The 17,207-nt window shown below is 42.7% G+C and overlaps 1 protein-coding gene across 15 annotated transcripts in view; it reads left to right on the top strand.

Annotated features, from left to right (window-relative positions):
• Window positions 1-17,207, top strand: part of MICAL3 (microtubule associated monooxygenase, calponin and LIM domain containing 3) — a 252,360-nt gene that overhangs the window by 147,091 nt on the left and 88,062 nt on the right. For 11 of the 15 annotated variants that reach the window (XM_067536313.1, XM_067536319.1, XM_067536318.1 and 8 more), the window contains 6 exons: window positions 120-233; window positions 1,778-1,885; window positions 4,819-4,926; window positions 5,736-5,922; window positions 10,471-10,559; window positions 11,798-11,885. In XM_067536313.1, coding sequence (XP_067392414.1) covers window positions 120-233; window positions 1,778-1,885; window positions 4,819-4,926; window positions 5,736-5,922; window positions 10,471-10,559; window positions 11,798-11,885 — 694 coding nt within the window. The other 4 variants (XM_067536323.1, XM_067536321.1, XR_010917670.1 and 1 more) reach the window with 3 other exon arrangements.

Genomic DNA, 17,207 nt, shown 5'->3' with positions numbered 1-17,207 from the left:
CTTTTGTGCCTTTTGTCTGGCATTGGCATTGGCCTTGTCGTCCGCTTTGCTTCTGTTCCTTTTTGGGTTTGTTTTTCTCCTTTTTCGTTTATTTCCTCCCCTATTCCTTATCCCCACAGAGATCTCCTCGGGTTTTTTCTGATGCCCAAGTGCCTGAGCAAGCACTGAATGTTGAGCAGAGGGCATGCCAACTGGCTGCCCTCCTGGAGCCGAGACCGACAATCAGGCAACAGGTGACTACTGCCCTGTCTGGCAGTCTGTATCTGTTTGTAAAGGAATAGTGCAAGGGATGACTGCTGGGATCAGCAGGCTAGAAGAGTGCACTGACTGTCACTCTACACCACCACATTAAGGACACTGTAAACAACTGTGATTTTGAGCCGTTTTTTACTCCATTTCTTTCCCTGCCAATTCTTAACTCTGTTCTTACTTGTTGAAGAAGCGTAGCATTTGCAGTTTCACAAAGTAGAATAAAATTGACAAGGACGATCAATGTCCAAACTTCAGGGCACATGCCAATCACTAGCTAGGCTCAAGCCAGGGAATGGCCCTCTGCTAGTACGGAGAGAATTGCTGGGAAATGCCATCCACTTGCTTTGGTAGGTAGGAACATTCACATTTCCTTTTTCAGGCACTAATCCGTGGCCCTTAAGAGAGCCAATTTTGTGTCCATGCTTCCACTAGTCCTGCTTCCAGTAGTAAAGCTGGCAGCTTGTGCAGTTTCTCTCTGCTTCTACCAGAAACTTTTAAAGTTCTTTTTCTCCTCTCACCCACCTGTCTTCTCTGACCTGTGGGATCCTGCCACTTGGGACAGTAGCTTCTCTGATCTCCAGCCTCCCCCCATACACATACCACCACTCCAACAACAACACATACACAGTCACCTGGGAGGTCTTCACCAATAGTTTTCAACAGGTAGGAAGCTTTTGGGGGCAAATGCCATCTACTTCTACAGAATCTAGGCTTTCTTTTTTAATCAGTTTCCTAGCACTTATGGATGTGAACTAAATTCCCAAACATGAGTGGAGTATAAAATGATCCAGTGGTGTCTTCTTAAGCCTACAATTAGCTCCAGGGCTTCTGCTGCTTGTCACAGCTTTCCCAAGCTGGGTCAGAGTGAAATTTGCAATAATCAGGTCAATTTCAGACTGCTGCTCCTTGGGGAGGCTGTGATCAGCTGCAGAGGCAACCACTGTGGAGAAAGATTCAAGCTGTAGCTCAGACAGTTGGAAATCTTGTAGCCACCATAGAACCTTCCATCATAGCAGTGAGGATGGTGAAGGCTGGGGAGATAAGGTGGTTTCTTTCTCTCCCCACCCCCGACAAGACAAAGTTCTTGGGCCTTTCTAGTTAAAAACTGGGACGGGATCTTTCCTTCCCCTGAAATATGAACTGCACTGCAAAACTCTCTCTCTCATACTCCTGCCTTGGGCTGTAACACAGAGAGCATTTGGACAGGGTAGGAGGAGCACCAGAGATGGGCTTGGAATCTGCATGAATGGTTTATCTAGTTGTGCTGCAAGAAGCAGCAATGCACAGGATGTGGGGTTTCTGTGCAGGTGGGTAACTGCTTCCAAAGGAACAGTGGGGGAGGAGAGGAAATGAACTTAAATGGCAGTGAAAGTCATTTGGTGCACAACTTCTCTTCAGTTGAGGAAAAGGAGGAGATAAGGCAGACAGTGTCCTCCCTGACTCTACTTAAAGGTTCCTTTGTGATCTTGTTTTGGTTTCTTGTCCATATCCCTTCATGATTTTCTCACTGTATTTTATTTTTTAGCCAGAGACTGAACCGTCTCGACGATTCTTTGTTGACCAGTGGGAGCGCTCCCTTAGCCTCCGCACTTCCAACCGCCCTGCTTCACCCTCATCTGACTCCCTTCGACAGGTAGCATGGCCTGGGTCTTGCAAGCTGCACTCAGCTGTGCCCACTGCCCCACCCAACTCCCACCAGCAGAGGATGTGCCACAGGAGATATCTAGGCTTGTGACGCTTCATCGCCTTGATGTGGCTGAATGCAGTGTACATACACGTGCACGTAGGAAAAGCCAGAGGCACCTTGTGGCATATCTTGGTTATTCCAAGCCGTACAGCCATTTGGAATGAAACATGCTTAAAATTAAATGGAAAAACTTCTGGTGAGTCTGATTTGAGCTCTTAAATAGACTCAAATCAACTTTTTCCAGCACAGGAATTCTTCTGGCTGTGGAATAATCTACAGGGGCATAAAAGCTTTTTTCACGTTTGCTGCTTCCCTTTGAGGGCTTGAGCAAAACTACAGCATGGTTTTGTGTGTATGTTCTTAAGAGAAGAGAGCAGGAATAATGGAGGAAAATCACTTCTGGCTTGCCGAAAAAGCTAGTGGAAATTAAAATGGCTGATATTCATAGTGCAAGCAACAGGAATTTGGTTGGTCTCCTAGTGTATAGAGGACATATGTCCATGTCACAAAATGCATTTGGAGGATGAGCAAAGTGGTTTGAAAGTCACTGCCCAAGAGAGGCAATGAAATAGCATGGGTGTTGCAGGTCAGGATTGTCATTATGCTTGTGCTGGTTGACAGCACCTGCTGTGTGCTAACACCTCACAGTACAAATAGACAGAAAACTCCTGTCCTAAGCTGTTTACAATTAGGGATGGTTGAAATTTTTCCTTTAAAATTTTTTCATGGAAGATTGGAGTTTCAGCTAAATGAAATTTTTCACAACAAAATGCCTGCTTTCCATGGAAAATTTTGACTTTTTGGCACAAAATTTACAATCTGAAAAAATGTTTGGGATTTTGACTGAGAAATGGCAACTGGTCTACCAAAAACTTTCAGTTGCTGTTTTTTGACAGTCCGTTTTCCATTTTTGGTGGGGAGGGACACTTCCCAACTAGCTCCACTTACAATCTAATATTATACAAGATGTGATGCATGAGAGTAACAAACAGGAGGAGGAGAAGGGAAGAGGAAGGACGTGAGTAATAATGTTCATATCACACAGTTCAGGGATGTGGCATTAGCTGAGCTCTGTGTATATTGGGTGGAGTCGAGGCAAGACTGGAATAGCAATCAGTGCTACAGGGCAGTGAATCCCTTGCTTAATGCAGTGACATACAGATTATGGAGTTATTACTTTTATGGATTGATACATATTTAATAGATATAAATGATAATTGTCTGATCCTGGCCCTGGTTTTTCCAGTCTCTTTCTTTAGGAAACCCTCCTAAAATACTGGGTTTCAAACTCCTTAGTGTTTCCTGATGCTCCCATGCTCACAAATGTGAAGATATAAACACTGGTAAATGGCTGATAGTCAAAGCCATGAAATCCAAGATTAGATTGTGCGAGTTCACAGCTTTTTTTAAAAATTACTATTCTACAGATCATCGAAATAATCTGTCATGATTCCGTAACCTCTATTCTCCTCTAAATTTGTGAGCACTAAAATTTGCACAGAAATGTAGAAGGGAAAGGAATAACTTGGTTTCTATGGCAAGAGGTGAGGTTCATAGCGAAGTGTGTTCCATGGGGACAGCCACAATCCCTTGTGTACTGTGAATGTTTTAGCTATATTTTTACACAGGAATAGCTCTGAGCATGTAGTGTAGAAACCCTGCAGTCTCTGGGTTGTAAAAGGTTCATTGCTTCAGAGCAGTGTATCCCTGGCATGTGTCACTTGTAAGAAGCCAGCAGTCTGAATATGGAAGACTGAATCAGTTCTACATTTGCTGATGAGACTCCAGCAATGCCTTCTGTTGTAAGTCAGAGAGACATTCAAAACACTTCCTTATCTGAATAAGCGACACTGCCTGGCCCGCTGCCTGCTGCTGTATTGAGACACACACGTGGTGCTTGTGATAGGATTACCTTTCCATAGAAGTTTTTATTTCCTTAACCACTTAATTACTGCCAAATGTCCTGGGTGTTTCTTGTGCAAGACTCTACTGCTCCTCCTGCACTGTCCAAGCTTAGCTAGAAAACAAACTGTAAAACTCTCCTTTTGGGCCTTGCTCCTTGAGGCAAGAGCCGAACTGCCTGGATTCATCATGACCCAAATTGAAGGTTTGTTGCAGCTTAGTTTGGTCCAGATACTCAAGGTTATAAAACCAAGCAAAATACCCTTGACAGAACAACCTATGGGTAAAGCTTGTGTGCACAGCTGAACAGATATTTAGTAGTAGGTATACACGGATACAAATCTAATGTGTTGGATCAGAGTCCCCTGGCCCCTTCCAGATAACTCTAGAAATCTGTTGTGTACTGTGGGCAGGTGCTCAGGCAGCAGTGGAAGAGTTAAAGATTTTTAGGAATCACAACTCAGTCTGAGCTTGAGGGTTTTGTCTCCCTGGAAACAACTTGCTCCCTATTGCTAAGCACCTGTGTGGACTTCTGTGAACGGTTCTTTGAATTTAGGGTTTATGAAATGCCTCTTCTCTACCCTTTTCCTCATTTATCTGGCAGCTAAAACTTGTCCTGCCTTTGTCTCCTCTCAGAGAAAAACCAAATGTTCAGGTCCTTTATATGCAAAATATTCTCAGAACAAAGAGATTTTGGTTCATGGGAGAAGAAAGAACATATTTCTAATCTCGTAGAGTGACTGATTTCAAATTTCCCTCTTTTCAGTTACTATTACCGTTATTGCTGGGCTGTGCTGGTGATCACTGATGATACTGATTCTGCTGTTACTACACAATCACTGTGTTGTCCACTGTCTTGGCATGGTTTGAAACCTCTTTGCACTTTTTCATCACTTACTCTTATCATTTTTGTTATCTTTTTAATTTGATTTTTTCTTTCCTCGCTTCCCTGCTGTTTTGTCCCCTCCATCTGGTAGAAGTATATAAAGATGTATACAGGCGGAGTGAGCTCATTGGCTGAGCAGATAGCCAATCAGCTTCAAAGGAAAGAACAGCCCAAAACCCTTCTAGACAAGAAGGAACTGGTAAGAGAATGATGTACAGAAGATGTGTTTGTGATTAGAAGTCCTGTAGATCTGCAGTGATTTGAGTCTTTAGTTGTCTTGAAAGGGGCTGGTGATACTTTGTAGTAACTTTATAATGGACTTCATTTTCTTCCCCATTCCTCACCCAGTTTTCCTTGCAAAGTCTGTCTTAATCTAATGCCAACATCCTAGGACTAGGAATACTAAATTGAGAGACTGAAAAGTCCTGACTTTCAAATGCAGAGTTGTGTTTGATTCAGTCAGGCTACTTCTGGATTGCTGTGTCCTGGAGAAAACTTCTTTCTTCACAAATCTCAGGGTGACTGAAATGTAGGGTTAAAAGGCTGCTCAAGGGATTCCTTGATGCTTCTGGCAATTAATGTGTAGGGCTGTAATTTGAAAATCTTGGTTCCAAGACTAGCATCAGTCTCCTGCAAGTGAATACAGACAGGGTTAGGAGCGTTCCAGAAATAATCCTCCCAGCTTCAGTCAACTGTTTCCAGGGCAGCATTCATAGTCTCTTGTAAGATTGTTAGCTCTCCTATCCAAGGAGCTGGAAACTGTAATTTGCTCCTGATTTATGTAGGTGTAGGGAATGAAATCCCAAGGACCTTTCTCCCTGAACTTGAAGGTTAGTTATTATCTCTAGGTGGCAGTTGTCTGCTTGGTGCATATGCCCTGGGAAGGGCTGAGTGGAGTCACAGAATGGCCCCTTCCAGATGCTCAGTAACCACAGATATAAAAGATGGCCCTGCAAGGGAAGTGAGATCACACCCAGATAACCCTGGTCCTGCCTTATTTCTGTCCAGGGCTCATTCAAAAAGGAGTTCCCTCAGAACTTGGGAGGCAGTGATGTCTGTTACTTCTGCCGCAAGCGGGTCTACGTGATGGAAAGGCTGAGTGCTGAAGGCAAGTTCTTCCACCGCAGCTGCTTCAAGTGCGAATACTGCGCCACCACCTTGCGCTTATCATCTTACGCCTACGACATTGAAGATGGTAAGAGAAATTACCTGTCCTCTTCCTCATGTATCAAAAACACACTTCTCGTACTGGGAGGTTGCCTCAAGATCTCAGCCCTTGCTTTGCTTTACAGATACTGGTGGGTGAGGGGCAGGAATAATATTGCTTCCAAAAATACCACCTCTCATTTAAACTGGTAAGACTATATGGGACTGTATCCTTGTGGCCAGCTCGTGAAAACAACAGAGGAGCTGAACTATTAGCACAACATGTAGTTTATCATTTAAAAAAAAATAGCTCCTGAAATGGATGGGGACCCAATGATGCATTTGCCCTTTAAAAAGGTGTGTAAGGGTGATCCTGAATTGTATAGATCTTTGAGTGTTACTTCAGTTCCAGGAAAGTAGGAGACTCCTTAAGCCAGAGCTTTAAAGCACTTAGGTGAGTATAACATGATAGGAACAAACTCAAACAGCTTTCTGCCAGGACCAATCACAACTAAGGTTAAGATTCCGTCACGGGTATTTTTAGTAAAAGTCAACGCTAGGTCATGGGCAATAAACAAAAATTCATGCAAGTCGTGACCTCTCTCTAACTTTTACTAAAAATACCTTGGGGGGAGGGGAGACAAAGAGAGCGCTGCCAAGGCTTGCAGCTGCTCCAGCCCTCCTCCTATGGCAGGGGCTGACCCAGCCCCAGTCGCTGCTCTGGTGGCCCCAGGGCTGGCCACCGATCAGCTGTTGGATGGCCCCAAGGCTGGTGAAAATGAACCCATGACCTCTGTGACAGAATCAGATCCTTAATCATAACTCTAAACCAGTGAAAATTCTTCCAAAGTGAATACAATAGGAGATTTATAACCAGTGGATATATTAGCTTTTCATAGGCTAGCTGAGGATGTCCTGTTTCTAGATGAAACTAGCTGAGTGCGGAAACAGAGTTGGGATATTAGCTGCATAGAGATAGTTGTTAAAAGTGGTGAGAGAACAGTACTAGGCCTGGTGTTCTGTGTGTGATGGTCCTGTAAGAGAGGTGGCAAAACTTATTGATGAGTTGGTTTAGGCGAGTCAAAAGTAGTGTGGATTATGAGGAGCTCCCAAAGGACCTACGAAAACTGAGGAATTGAGTCATACGATGGCAGAAGAAATTCAACAACAGCAAGAGCAAGATTTACGTATTGAAAGGAATAATGTAAACTACATATTCGATGGGTTGTGTATTGTAGCCTTCTGGAAAGAGAAGATGTCATGGCAGTCTGACCAGCAACAATCAAAAATATGAACAATATGTTAGGCTATGTTAAGGGGAAAGAATAACATGCGAAATATTTTAATGCCATCATATACATCTATGGTGCATCCTCACCTTGACTAACAGCCACCATTTCTCTTTAATCAGTCCATCTCAATAAGAAAAGGTCTGGGGAAAAAGGCATTAAAAATGCCGGTAGATGGGGGGAGTGCAATATAGGATTCCATGCAAGGTGTGATGCCATATTAGGCTTATTTAAGAAGACAAAATAACAGTAGTGAATAACATATAGAAGACCAGTCAGGCACTCAATCAGTCCCTTTCAGATAAGAGCAAAATAAAAAAGGTAAAATGAGACAACATATAATGAAGCTGTGGAATAAGCTGCTGCAGAATGTTAGGAGATAAATATCTTAGTAAATTTCAGAAATTGATTAGATACATGATGTATGTGACCAAGAATAGTATCCATAAATACACTGGCTAGGATAAAAACCACAGGGCATCAAACTCAAGTTTCACAGGCAATATATAACTGAAATCACATACATATTGTTGATAGATCCTGTGGCAATCAACGGTAACACACTCCCTCAACCCTTTGAGGTGGAGGGGTGGGGGGACAGGAAATTTCAGAACCATAACCAAACCAGCCTCTTAGTAAGGCAAATATGGGCCTTTACAATGTGCCCTCAAGGACAACAAACTTGGGCTGCCAGACCAGACTAAAGGGATCAGTGGTATGTTTGAAGGCCACATATAAAAGAAACAGCAGCAGCCTTCTTAGTAATCTGAAATGTGGCAGGGGGAACATTTTTGGTCGCTGTGTAGCCTGGACATTCAGAAGCAGCTGATTATCCAATAGAGTCCTCTACTTGTAAGTCTGAGCAACAATACACTGGGATCCTTCCTCAGTTGCAAGGGCAGAAATAGTTTCTGCCATCTGCTCCAGTTCTCCCTGCCAGTAAGCATTTACTCAATCTTCTGACAGCAATCATCCAAGCACCAGTCCGTGCCAAATGATCACTTCATCCAGGTTTGGTGAAATAAAAATGAGGTTTCAGCATACTGATAGCAGTGAAACCCAAACTACATTGCTTCCCTAAGAGCTTTACATGTATATTGAGCAGCAGTGTCCAAATAGCACTCTTTATTACTGCACAGAATCTTAGAAATGTAAGGCTGCAGGGGACCTCAAAAGATCATCTAATCCATCCCTCGCCCACCCCGCATTGAGGCAGGATTAAATATACCTAGGCCATCCCAGATAGGTTTGTCTAACCTGTTCTTAAAAACCTCCAATGATGGGGATTCCGTAACCAACCTAGGTAACCTGTTCCGGTACTTAACTAGCCTAATAGATATTAAGAAAAACTTTCTAACTAACCAACCTAAATCTTCCTTGCTGCAAACTAAGCTGATTATTTCTTGTCCTATCTTTGGTGGACAATGAGAACAATTAACTGTCATCCTCTGTATAATAGCCTTTAACACATTTAAAGACCATTATCAGGTTCTCCCTTTCCCCCTCGCTTGTCTAAACTAAACATGCCCAATTCATCCAACCTTTCCTCATAGGACAGGCTTTCTAAACCTCTTACCGGTTTTTTTGTTGTTGTTGTCTGGACTCTCTCCTACTTGTCCACATCTTTGGTAAAGTGTGGTGCCCAAAACCTTACCCAATATTCTAGCTGAGGCCTCATCGGTGCCAAGTAGAGTGGAACAATTACCTCTCATGTCTTTCATGTGACACTCGTGTCAGTACATCCCATAATTATCTTAGCCTTTTTCACAACAGCATCACACTGTAAAAGAGTCCCTGGGACAGATGAGAAATTATCCAATATTTTTCACTCTGGGTTTCCTGTGAGAGAAGAATATAGCCATTCATGTCTTAATATTAATCATCTGTCTGGGTTAACAGATGAATCCACATTCTGTAGTCAGCAGTATTAAAGGCAGCTATTAGATCTAAAAGAATCACTATGTACCACATCATGTGAATATATCTTCAAAATGAGACCAGTAAGAATATAGTAGCCTTGGTATGGTACTCAGGCCTAAAACCAGATTATGGGTTAAGAAAGTCTGAGGACTCATGATGTTGCCAGAGATGCCTTCCCCATACCCTTCTCAGAAATGGGCCCCAGAAAGGGAGGGACAGTTAGACACAGGGCAATAGTTGGAGAGATTAGCAGTATCAAGTGGTGGTTTCTTGAGCAGGGACCTCTCAACTGTGAGATGTTGTCACCTTTTCTTCCCAGAAGAAGACAGTTAGTGTTCTCACATAATGGGCTCTGGGTCCTTCTGGGAGATTTTACCAGCTAAGAAAACCATGAGTCCAAATTGTAGGTTGCTGTCGTAAGCATCTCCTGAATCCCAGAGAGCAACCTGGCCAGGACTCAAGCAGAGAAGTCTTTACAGTGAAGAGGGCAGGACTGGTTTAGTAGAGAGAGCTGCAGGTTAAGATTGAGGTGCTCTGACGAGTAAAGCAGTAGAAGTCAGACAGCAGGGTTGAGGTCCATTAGCAGAGTTTTGTTGGAATAGCGGAGGATGCTGCATTGCATTTCAGGACAGATGTGCAGTGACAGAGCTACATGGAAAGCTCACACAGCATCACCCCTCTGACCTGTTACAAGTGTTTGTATTGGAGTGGCACGTAGAGGCCAGGATACCATTTCACTAGCACTGTCCAAATAAGAGTAAAACATAACTAGGAGGCCTGTACTGAGCTGGGCTTCTAGTTGTGGCACTCGATGGTGTCCCATGAAGCCTGTTGATTAGGAAGATGAGATTTAAATAGAATATCTTTTTGGGGGTGAAAAGTTCCAAAGGGGTAGCTGTGTTAGTCTGTATACAGCAAAGAACTCTTCTCACACACACACACACAAAAAAAAAGTCACAGTATATTCTACACAGTCCCTTCAGAGTTAACACCCATCGCTTCACTCATTCCTCTGCCAGTTGTATTCATTCTTGCTTTTTCCAGAAGTGCTTCTGCCAGCTTTTCATGTGATGATGTCTTTGTTTTTCACACACTGCTGCATTGTTAGTGTGTGATACCACGGAGGCCTCAGCTCTGCTTTGGTGACGGATTGGATGTTGGTTGCATGGCTGTCACTCGCCCAATGGAATAGGCACTGTTTAGGGAGAGGGAGAGGAGGACTTGAGTTAAAACTTCAGAGTGTTTGTCTCCAAGCATAGTGAGGGGGCAGGGCTGGGCACTGGAAGTGGAGATAGCAAAGTAAATCTCACCAAGGTAGAGTGTTATATTGTGTAGACTTAGCTTCTGTGTTCTCACTGTTACTCCTCTCCCTTTTCTTCTGACTGCAGGTAAATTCTACTGTAAACCACACTACTGTTATCGACTCTCTGGTTATGCTCAGAGGAAGAGACCAGCAGCGGGTCCTCTGTCAGGAAAGGTAACGTTTTATTCTAATCTGACATGTTGGGTGTAATGGGCTTTGATCCTGGATATTGGAAAAGTGTGTTTTTGCAGAGGGAAGAACAATCATAATTAATCACATTATGTTTAAATGTCATGAGGTCTTGCCTCTTTGTAAAGTGGTAAATTCAAAAGCAATCCATGTTGTAATTACCAGTCTCTTATGTTTTTGTGGGTCTCCTTAAAAAAGGAAACCCCACCCAACACAGTCTAGGATTTTGATGTCAGTTTCTTGTTGAACTAAAATAATTACTGAAGCCTGTGCAAACATTAGAACTAGAATGACAAAGTTAGCAGCCTTCCTGTTTCTTGAAAAGGTTTCACTAAACCGAAGCTGACAATTTTCATTTCTGTCTAGGAAATCCAGTCCCAACTCTGTGGGCTGGGATTGTGGGTTCTGAGCCAAACTCACTTGCACAGGCCAAAATCTTCCTTAGAAAGATTTGTCTTGCATTTATCGGAACCTGTTGCTAGAAAGGAACAGTTTTCCCTCACTTAATACTAACATGTGGAATCATGATTGGAAAATAAGACCAGGGCATACTGCGTAGTACGGAAAGGGCTTCCTCCTTTACTTCCTGCACCCCACAAAGCATTAGTTGGGCTTATTTTCTTTCCCTGTTTCACTTTGAGTCTCTCTTTCTGTTCTCTCTTTGGGATACTATATTATAATCATGAGCAGTGTTGCCTTCTCAAACGCTATTAAGTTTGCCTGCAACTCTCTCCTACTTGCCCAGAGCTGGGCCCTCTTATATGTGGAGCTTTTGTTTCTGTAGTAAGTGTTAGCTGCTCTCCCCCCTGTGCCCTACCTTTACCACAGCAAGTTAATACTGTGCCTCTTTCATTCCTATGTAGGGGGAGGATATAGGCCCGCTGCTGTCATGCTTCCTTCCAAAGATGAAGGACAAAAATGTGTTGTTTTGTAACTTCCATGAGCAAGCTTTAGAAATGTCACCTCTTTGGCTTTCTCGGATACATATATCGGTCTAAAGAACATAAATAATCAGCTGATGATGCACTGGTTGGGCCCGATACCTGATTGTTGTGTCCAGACTCTGCATAACCCATGGATAAACACATGCTGCTATTCAAGAGGGCTCTCCCTGTTTGGCTATGTTCAACATTAAAACATACTGCTCTAAACTAAAAACGAATGCTTCCAAGGTGTTTCCAGTTTCTTCTCTGATTGGTTTTTTTCTTTCCCTCATTTCACAGGACAACAAAGGATCCCTGCAGGACACCATGGCAGCTGAAGGAAGTGGACGGGCAAATTCCATAGCCATTTCAGCAGAGAGGACTCCAGGTAGCCCCGCTTCATTCTTTGGCAGGGTGGTGCAGTACTCTGTCAGCCTCTTTGACAAAGTTAGGGTGGCAAGCCAGCGCCTGCAAAGCACAGTTTCTTCGGTTGGGCGCCAGGTAGCCCAAAACCCTTTGGACTCCTTTTTCATGTGTCAGCTGATGGCTTTTGGGGTCCCCTTTCTGTATGTCCAGTCAGAGGTTCTTGTGCAGATCCTGGGGGAATTTTATCGGCAGCCTGTTGACCAGTAAGATTTTAACATGATCCAACTTTATAAGCTGTATAACTTGTGTGAATTTGCGGTATTGTGTAAAAGCTTTAATATGTTCTTTTGTGTGATGGCTTTGGGGCCTGGACTCTCTGTCCTTTCAAGGGCATTGTCTAAAATCATTCTAGGTGAACATAGATAATTCAGTTTGGGATTTCCTTGGAATGAGCCCAAATAAAAAGGCTTGATCTCTGAAGTCTGCACTTTAGTGTTAGTAGAACTGAAGGTCTCTCTGTTGGACCTGAATAACCCATGGACTGGATTTCTGTGTTCACCTGAATTCTGGATATAATGCCCATCCTACCAAGCTTCTCATTAACCTGGTATCTGGATTTAAAAAAAAAAAATCCCTGTTGCTGTCTTTGGACTGTGGCTACTTAAGAATTCTTGGTGTCTTCTGCAGCTGAAAGAAACCAGTTCCTTAAACTCTTGAACTTCTTGGTGCTGGCGGATCATGGTGCTCATTGTCAGAACATGTGCTGCTCTTGGCAGTGGTTTTGGGAATTGGGTTATTACAGCATGTTTCGTATTGCTAGGGATAATCTGCTCTATCTGAAAAACCTAATTCCTTCTGACTTGGGAGAAATATTCTGTTTGTGCCACAAACTCTCATTGGCCCAGCTCCTCAATTGTCCTTATTGAAAACTGCAATTTAGTGGAGCAGGAAAAGGTGAGAGGGAGGCAGAAAGGAAAAGAGAGTTGATTTCTAGTGTATGGGCCCTGAATACTGTGGATAAACTAAGTCAGTTGCTTTTAGGAAAGCGAAAATATTAGATAGTCACACTTTGAGTAGCACAATGTCTCCAAATTACAATATGAGCTTTAAAAGATGTTAAGGGATATAGTCAGCTTAAATCACGCTTTTGTTTGAATTTTTAAAAATTATTATTCGTGTTATTTATTACAGTGTAAGATTATAATTGTAAGTGATTGGAGAATTTTTTTTCAGTTTTACTATGTGCATTTGGCAGCACTTTGTGTGTAGTTAGTTTCACAGTTTCCTCCTCCATTTGTATGGGTTTTCCGTGCAGCAAAATGGAGGAGAGAGAAATCCTAAGGAGAATGTCATTGTAAAACCTCAAAAGTTGGCCTCAAAAGTGTCTTTGGCAGGTATAGTACCTTAAATTGTTTTTAACTGCTTTTATTGAGTCATTTGAAGTTGCCTGCCTTTTAAGAATCAGGTCTTTCTTTAAAAACAAGGGAGAATTCACCTTTAAGATGAATGGAAAACACTAGCTATTTCTCAGAACTCTAGTGTTCAACAAGTACTGGTGGAGAGATAAGTGATGAGGGTTCATCATAAGCCATGGTTTGCTATACAGGTATGGCCAAGTAAATAAATAACTGCTGCTATTGTTATATGATTGTGGACAGACCTGTGATCCATGTGCACGGGGGCAGAATAGAACAGAACAGACATTATTTCCTGTAACAGCCTGTTGCTGTTTGCCTCAGCTTTTAGCAGAAGTGGAATTCCATAACGTTTTTCGGAACACTAGCCCTTGATAGGGATGTACATGAGGCAGTATGCACTCATATACAGCACCAAGTATAGTAGAGCTGCTTATTTATTATATTATTAAAAAACCCACTGGAATCACCCACAGGGTGTATAGTGCATTGCATACTCAGCTGTGCGCATGGCAGAGATAGGTTTAACAGTAAGGAGATGGACATTGCTTTACCTCCTGTGACAGAGTCTCCCTTTTCAGCTGAGATTTCACATCTCTCCCCAGGCTCTTTGTAGGAAATCTTAAGTGTATCTTAAAACTAGTGGCAATAACAAGAAGTGGGATAGAACGGGAGATATTGGCTCAAAAGCAGTATGCTTGAAAAGCTTACTGCAGTTTCATTAACTGCAGGTCAGTTCTCACTTAGCCAGAGCAGCAATATAACAGTCATATGCCTTGTAACCACTTGCTTTTGGATCCTGTTCTGCTGGTGGTTCAGGAAGTATATGGCTAGTGTTTACAGTTCTTTGTGTTTTAAAAAGAGAGTTTGTGGGGACCAGTAGGGCTAACTTTAAACTACTGGGATTGGTAATGCAGTGAAAGGATGCGACTCCATTCCTGGGAAATCATAGGGAGACTGCTGGATGCATCTCCATTTGATGGATTCCTGACTTTGAACTGGCATGCCCTGTACATGCTTAGCTGTAATTTATTAAATTGTGCTAATTAGAGAATATTGATGCACTGTGTACACTGTAGAATTAGACCAATACCTTAAGCATGAACCTCTCTGAATTGGAGCTGGGAGCTGTTCCCAAGCCTCTGTTTCTCCTGGCTGATGGACTTGCTATTGTAAGCTCTATATCTGAGGATATTTCACCCCCGCCCTTTGGGCCAAACTCCATCAAACGCAATGTGGCATTAATAGTTTCAAATCCTGTGGGAGATTGAGCCAGCTCCAGTGATAGTGTAGGCTGCATGTGGAGTGTAAACTGGTTGGAAAATCAGCATAAGTAGCAAAGAAATGTGACTTGCACAGGTTTGGCATTCAGTGGAGGTGCAAAATGAGTGGGTGGAAGAAAGAATGTGTACTAGGAAAGGCAACTAACGGAAAGGTGCAGGATAAAGCAGCCCCCTCTCATTCTTAACTTCTAATGGCACCATCCCCAACACTGCTTGGGTCAGAAATCAATCCAGGTATAAGCAGGCAAAACTCCTGTTTAGCGGACATGACAACAGTTTATGCTAGGTCTGATGCTTGGTTCCCACAGGATACCAAATGGATGTAAGTTACACTACTTTGCCATTCACATGCACATGTTTCTAACCCCTTTACACTTGGCATATACTTTGCACCACCACTGAGTCTGGCACTTTGTTTCTTAGCCAACTTGGGTGGAAGAGGTGGAACCTAAAGGAGCTCCAAACGTTGAACACTGTTCAGCAGGTTCAGTCAGCTAAGGTGTGGTGTAAGCGCTTTCATATGGGATGTTATTAACCTGATCTGCATGTGTGAACTTTGCTAAATGCATCACAATGCAGCCACAATGCATCACAATGCAGCCACTTTCTTGTCCCTGTGCTATAATGACTGTAGTTTTAGGGACAATCTCTGACATCCAAGCTGAGCTTTCCAGTAATCAGTTAGAATCACAGTTTTGTTGAGGGTCTTCTCTGGTTTCTCAAGGAGCCTGTGTGCACACTGGGAGGACTTTAAGCGGGGGTTTTCAGAGAAGTTTATGCAAACTGGCTGTGGAGGTACTGATACCGGTTTAACTGGGCTGTTGAGCAGCTGGTTCCATTCTTTCCCAATAAACAGGGGTCTCCTGTGAAGGAAGGATGGGAGAAATCTACAACTGTGCTTTTGGTGCTGAACTCTGGCGTGCATGTGGTAGACTCTGTAAGCCTTCTCTGTACTGTCTGCTTGTTTGTGTCTCTCCTTTTCTGCATTTGCCTTTGTGCCAAAATAGCTTCTGTTGCCAAAAACCAAACAAGAAACTTGCTTTTCAGCTGTCTTTCTTCCTTTGATAATCTGTAACTGTTGTTTCTCCTGGATTTTTTTGAATATGATTTACAGTATTTTTATATGGTTTTTAATATGCTTTTAATATACAAGTGTTGTTTTTCTGTTTGTTCTAAAGGTCTGTAAGAACTTATTCTGAACCTTTCACGCTTCCCTGACAGGTGGACTTGGAACAGTCTTTTTTAATGCAGAACTCATAATAATGCTTGACTTTGGACAGGTAAAATGTTTCAGACCCAGGACTAGCACTCTCCTATTGGTAATCTGCTTCCTTCCGTACTCACAATGGAGGGTTCAGAAGGGAAGCAAGCTCATCTTACCCTTGGAGACATACAATACTAGATGGCAGGTTTCATGATCCTTGAGGTAGTTGCCTGGCTAGTGAGGCATGTCCTTAATGAGCCAGTGAAAGATCCCTGCAGAGGCATTTGGTCACCAAATATAAACGGTAGTGGGCTGAACCCAAAATGCAATTGGGAACGTAGAGGTCTGGCCTCCTACCACGTAAGCCTCTAAATGTATAGCGTATATAACAATAGGTGTGCAAGAATGGAGACAGGAAGCCCACTTATGTACATCCCACAGATCTGGACAATAAGTAGAGTCCAAAGTGTGACACCCTTAACTATCCATCTCTTAAATGTGTAGCCTACTGTACATAACAAAGTGTAGCTTACTTATAGAAAAGTATTTTGATGACTACAGAGGCTAGAGGGTGGCTGCTTCCTGTAAAGCACATGCCCATTAATATGTATTATGTGGGCCACATTTTCAAAGAGACCTCAAGTGGCCTCACTTGTATGTTTAATTTTTCACGGTTCCTTGTGAACTCCTACAGTAGAACTTACACACAAACTTGCTTGAATGGGTAAATAAGGCACAAATGGGGAATTCTCTGTATATACACATCCAAGTGGGCTTTGTGCATATAAATGTTGTCCACATGTGATTGTGCCTAAACTGTGCATGAATTACTTGTGAATACAGTTCATACATAAGAATCCCATTTGGTCATGTAGATGAATCTACCTGCACAGAACCCTTTGTGAATGGATGGCAGTGTTTTAAAAATGTGGCCCTCTTTGTCTTAAACATTAAACTTTAAAAGATTTTACTACACCTGTGGAAGTAATCTTGTGGTGTAGTGTTCTACCCCTGTTGCTTGCATGTTATACCAACCACCTTGAAGCACACCCATTCCTAAACCAGTAAAACTCAAAAGGTCCATATTTTAAGATTCAGTCTGACAATTGATGCACCAGACTCTGATCAGACAGAGATGGGAAAAAAGGAACTTAATCTTCTGCTTTGCCTTGGAAACCTTCACAGGAGTTGTAAAGAGCAGTAGTATTCTGCATTCATGATACATTATATTGAACCCTTCCATAGCTGATCTCTAACATCACTCGAAAGAGGGCTCTTCTGGTGCTACCTAATTTGAGAGTAATACCCTGTGTTTCTGAAAGCCTAAAAAAGGATGTGGATTGAGGGGTTAGGACCAAACCCCCCTGCCCAATGAGTCATCTTGTTCCACAGTGGAGTCTGGAAGCTCTCTAGTTGGGGTGTGTGCTAACCTGTTCCCAGTC

This window comes from Emydura macquarii, unplaced genomic scaffold, assembly GCF_026122565.2.
Source record: "Emydura macquarii macquarii isolate MOO-44397 ecotype Brisbane River unplaced genomic scaffold, CSIRO-AGI_Emac_v2 contig_3530, whole genome shotgun sequence".
NCBI classification, from domain to species: Eukaryota; Metazoa; Chordata; order Testudines; family Chelidae; genus Emydura; species Emydura macquarii.
The sequence above is the reverse complement of the archived record's forward strand: the minus strand, read 5'-3'. Positions and strand labels throughout refer to the sequence as shown.